This window comes from Urocampus carinirostris, chromosome 16 (genome assembly GCF_059441175.1).
Source record: "Urocampus carinirostris isolate Australia breed hairy pipefish chromosome 16, RoL_Ucar_1.0, whole genome shotgun sequence".
Lineage (NCBI taxonomy): Eukaryota > Metazoa > Chordata > Actinopteri > Syngnathiformes > Syngnathidae > Urocampus > Urocampus carinirostris.
Window position 1 is genome coordinate 32,194,477 of NC_142364.1, and position 5,431 is coordinate 32,199,907.

Here is a 5,431-nt window from a genome sequence, read left to right on the forward strand (position 1 = left end):
CTGTCGGTCACCCCTCTCGAGGGATATGACCAGGGTAGATAGATAGATTTAGTCAGTGAAAAAGCTGAGGCTTGGGAGACTTTCCACTAGGACAAACAAATTAAGCTTACCTGAAAATCAAATACAGCTTGGTCGCATGGAAGTGCTGGAATAATCTGGAATCACCAGACTCAATGGCATAGATATTCCCCAGTGGAACATGCCCAAAAATGAGAATTGTTTGAATAATTTTGTCCACAAGGTTACCAAAAAAACGACATTTATTGGTGTATTAAGAACATCTTTTATGTCATTTCAGATGTACAGTAATCCCTTGCAATATCTTGGTTTCACTTGTTTGCACCATTCACCTTCAAGTGGGACTGTCGTAGATTATTACAATTATTATTTGACTGCAAAGAAGTTATTTGTAAAAAAAGAAATTTTTAAAGTACGGTACTTTTGTTAAACAAGTGCTTGAGCCTGTAAATGTCTTTGTTCTTTGGTTTCAATGCATAAGAGAGTATTTATTTGTATACATTTTGCAAAAATGAATGGTTTATACTTTGAAGATTTGCCTTTTATGGGTTATTTGAGGATTCTAGCGTCTACAAAAAAAACAAAGGATTACTGTTTTATCTTTTTTATGTAGAAGATGAAAAATGACCATTAAACAAATGCAAATACACAACTGGAAATACATGTGTCAGAAAGAAGTTCAAAAACAAAGTCAATAATATATAATAAATATTTAAATGATAAACATCATTTTCTATTAACAGAATTTAATGAAAAAAAAGACAACCTGCAATACCCTAGCTTGTCAGTCACATTTTCAAAAAAATTCAAAATTATTTAAGACGGACTTGGTAGTATTCTAGTGATTTTTTTAAATATAAACGCAAACTATGAGCACATATCAAGCAGTGTGATCAATGCTATTCTTACCAGCACACTTGTGTCGCTGAGCTTTACCCCGAGTAGCGAATCTTTGACCACAAATTGAGCAGACAAGTTTCTCATCAGTGTGAGTTCTTGTGTGGCTTTTTAACTGTGACTTCCAGCAAAATTTTTGACCGCAAAATGAGCAGACAAAAGGCTTCTCGTCAGTGTGTATTCTTGTGTGGCTTTTTAAGTTTGCACTCTCAGAGAAGTTTTTACCGCAAAATGAGCAGGAAAAAGGTTTTTCACCGGTGTGGGTTCTTGTGTGGCTTTTTAAGCCCTTTTCCAAGCTAAACGTTTTACCGCAAATGGAGCAGGCAAAAGGTTTTTCACCAGTGTGGGTTCTTGTGTGTCTTCTTAAAGTCGTACGCTCAGAGAATTTTTTACCGCAAACTGAGCAGGAAAAAGGTTTTTCACCAGTGTGGGTTCTTGTGTGACTTATTAAGTGTGCTTTCTGGCTAAATGTATTACCACAATCTGAGCAGGCAAAAGGTTTTTCACCAGTGTGAGATCTTGTGTGTTTTTCTAAATTCTTTTTCAAGCTGAATTTTTGACCACAAAATGAGCAGACAAACGGTTTTTCACCCGTGTGAGTTCTTGCATGACTTATTAAGTGTGATTTCTGGCTGAATTTATGATCACAATCCAAGCAGCCAAAAGGTTTTTCACCTGTGTGAGTTCTTGTATGGCTTATTAAGTGTGATTTTTGGCCAAATCTTTGACCACAATCTGAACAGGCCAAACGTCTCTCATCAGTGTGAGTTTTTACGAGATTTTTTAAACTTCCTTTTTGGCTAAATATTTTCCCACATCCTGAGTAGGCAAAAGGGTTTTCGCCAGTGTGGACTATCATATGGGATTTCAAACAACATTGATCTTCGGAAGTTAAACAGACCCCTGTCACAGGCAGCTCTGTAAAATGTCCCTCCTGTTTAACATGATCAGGCTCCACATTCCTCTCCTTTTTAAGGTGAAATGGCTTCGAATCGACCTCCTCTTTAATATGAGCAAGCTCCAAATCTTCTTCCTCCTTTTTAATGTGAGCAAAATTGAAATCTTCCTCCTTTTTCACACCAGGCGACTTTGGATCCTCTTGCCAAGGAAGAAGATAGTCTTCTCTGACATCTGCGGGACACAAGATACACACAATTTGGTAAAATCTTCACCTTCAAAAAAAATTAAAAATTTAGAGCAAGATCATAGCTCCAATCAGCCATTATACATTTCTGCAAACAAAATGCAACAACCGTCTTTGAGGATAATGGTTGGACAACCAAGGAGGTGTTCCGCATTTTATTTTTGCAAAGTATTGGCAACCTTTATCACAATCGTGGGCTTTCACTGACGTCACCTTTCAGAAGAAACCAAAACTCACTGCAATTTTCTTTACCTCTTACCAATGCAATGCCATTATGGCGATATAGAGATGAAAGAAAAACCATAAACATATTGGAAACCGTGTATTTTATAACCTATCCCAGACATCTACACAACCAGAAGTTTAGCTAAGTCGACCACAGATGCTAAAGCATAAAAAAAAAGTTTTTAAAAAACACATCTTCAGAGAATGACGTCTTATTGGCAGTGCTGTCCACTCCACGCATCGGCCCGGTATTGCAGTACTTCCGGGTACGGTGCATTCGCAATGATCGAAGAAAGGCTTTAAGGCTAGGACCTTAGCTTGGCCTTTTGGCTGAGAATAAGAGTCCCGGTCCTAGGCTTTGTAGCGTATTATGAACTGACCGATAACGTATAATGGATAATGAATAAAGAAGATAGAACAATAACCCTTAAAAAAATCATACCTGTCAACCTGTACGTTTTTGCCGTACAAAGTACGTTTACTAGGCATTTTAAGACTTGTACGACGTACAATAAAATCTGTACGGAAAAAGGCCAATTTGTCAATTATGGGTACCATCCGGTATACACCGACTATCACGAAATGGCAAATCAATCAAGTCAAACGAGTTCGCCGCGGTAGCCTCTATCTCGGTATCGTTTTTTTCGTTGCAAACGAAGCAAGCGGTTTGATGCTACTGTGCGCGTGCGTCTGCCGCCTGGTGATTTTCCATCATGCATCATTCCATGGTAGTTGTGTAGTGAAAGGAAGTCCGTCTCTTTTTAGAGAACCAGCTTTTTCGGCTCAACTCATTAGTTGCGAGAGCCGGCTCTCAAACCGCTCACTTGCTCTGATGCATTATATTACGAATTATTATGTTGTGTAAAGAAGTTAAGAAAAAAATGAAGTATAAAATGAGAAAATGAAAAAAGACAGGTTTGTGATTATCCCTTCAATCCGTATATTACCAACAATAATTTAATGCAGAAAATGAAATCATAATTTGAATAAGAAAATGTATTATTCTACTTCATTATATTTGCATGTATTTTTTCCTTTTACAGTGAACGTCCAAGCTACTTAATTTTTGAACTTTTTTTATAATAAACCTCATTCATGTCGAGCAACTCAGGATCTCACAACAAAATGTTAATTAACAATATATATGATATAACGAAACACATGTACAATATAACATGTTAAACAACATAAATAAACACGTTTGAAAAAAAATATGGTGTAAGATTATTTTGTATTTTGTAAGGGAAAATACGACAGTTTGTAAGAGCATGGAGCCGTGGAGGTTGACAGGTATGAAACATGCAAACTGCACACAGAAAGTTTGTGGATGGATTCTAACCCATGACCTCAGAACTGTGCTGCGAGGGCACTAACCACTCAGTTAATTTACCTGGAATTTTAACTTGTGTTTTGGCCACACGAGCGTAAAAATTCACGCTCATATTGTCTCGACACCAACTAAATAGAATCCCCCCCCCACACTTCTCGAAGCCTTGTCAATAGAGTGCTTCGAGGTCCTAAGATTACCCACAATGCATTGCTGGCGGCCATTTTGGAAGTCCACAAAGCTTTTCACTTCATTGTTATTGTTCAGCGAACCAGTTAGATTCTACATTGTAATGCCGAATACGTGCGTTATTGTTGCCTGTTGTAGCCGAGGGGAAAAGGGTGGGAAGGGCTTCTTTAGACTTCCGAAGTGTGTTTACAATCAGGGGATTGAAGTTCAGGAGAAAAGTGAACGGCGAAGACGAATGTGGCTGGCAGCTATCAACCGGTTGAATTTGCCAAAGCTTGACTGTGTTCGTGTTTGTTCTGACCACTTTCTGACAGGTAAATTGAATTATTTATGATGTAGAAATAAATTTTAAAAAGGTTATGGGACATGTGTACTTCATGTACATCTGTCGACACCATTCAAGTATGGCTAGGTTAAATACTGTAGGTGTTGCTTCTTGAGTAACATTTCTGAAAAAATATTCTTAACAACAATGATCCATGGTTGTAAACTTGGCTGAGACAAACTCTGAGAATGTAGAACTTTCCCTTTCACAATCTTGTTTTCATCACCTTCGCTTGTGTGCACATACACATCCCGAACCCAACCAGACACAAATCTGTCGTAGGCTTCCATACTTTTGTAATTTTGAAAATCCTTCAGTTCACAAAAGGGACTTGGGTGGAAAATAAGATAGTTAACAAGTTCGATGTAAGTCACACACGGCAACAAATCAGGATCAGACTTCCAGTCCTTGTTTTTAATTTTGTAGGGATCCAATTTTCCAATAAAATGCAACTTCGCAGCGTACCGCTCGCGTGCTTGCTTGTCTAAACTCTCCACGTAGTTTTCCATAGTGTTGATGGACAAAATCCGTACACAAACGAAGCTAGTTGAGTAAATAAATAGACAAACTGAGTAAATATTTGCTCCTCTCGCTATCACCGCTTGTAATCGACAGACTTCCAAGATGGAGGCACGAAGCCGTGTTACTATTTTTAACACAAAGCGCGGAGCCCTCTATAATAATAAATAGAGATGAGACATATTAAGAAAAATTAAATGTCAAAGCTGTTTTAGAATATAAAGTGACCAACCTCCTCTGTTCAACTCAACTCGAAGCTGCTTGCTAACATCGTCCGGTGTTGTGCACAACACCGGCCTTCGATGTTCTCGCTCGGTCTCTTCTTGCACATCCCAAAACTCTTCTTTTAATTTTCCTTTCGCTTTTGAGCACATTTTAGCAGCGTTTGAAGCTCACAGTGGATTTTGACAAAATAAAATGAGCTATTCCAAAGAGTTGGAGGGGGAAATAACGTGGCCGGACGCCGGAGAAGTCCTATTAGTGACTCGAAAGGACAAAGGAGGTGGGCGGAGCTCCAAAGAAACAACTTCCGGATCACAAAATAGCTCACCGAAGATGTTTCATTATAAATTTTATTGTTAGAGTATTAGTTGGGTATATCTTAACAATTGTCTTCTTATGACATCATACACATTTTTCCAACAGATTTTGGACATGAAATTTAGAAAGGACTGTTAACCACATCATAAACCCAAACGTTTAGGGGCTGCGTCCCCCTGTGAAATTGTTTGGTATTACACTTCAACTCTGCATAGTTTAGCTCTTGTAATAGCCAACTTCACATTGA

General features: G+C 38.2%; 1 protein-coding gene across 1 annotated transcript; it reads right to left on the reverse strand.

The window, feature by feature from the left end:
- Positions 1 to 242: 242 nt before the first annotated feature.
- On the reverse strand, positions 243 to 5,140 carry LOC148351082 (uncharacterized). The gene is made up of 2 exons (XM_088319872.1): positions 4,877 to 5,140; positions 243 to 2,046 (listed from the first exon to the last, which is right to left on the reverse strand). The coding sequence occupies exons 1-2, from the start codon at positions 5,016 to 5,018 to the stop codon at positions 899 to 901; spliced, it is 1,290 nt and encodes a 429-aa protein (XP_088175998.1). The 5' UTR covers positions 5,019 to 5,140; the 3' UTR covers positions 243 to 898.
- Positions 5,141 to 5,431: the final 291 nt, after the last annotated feature.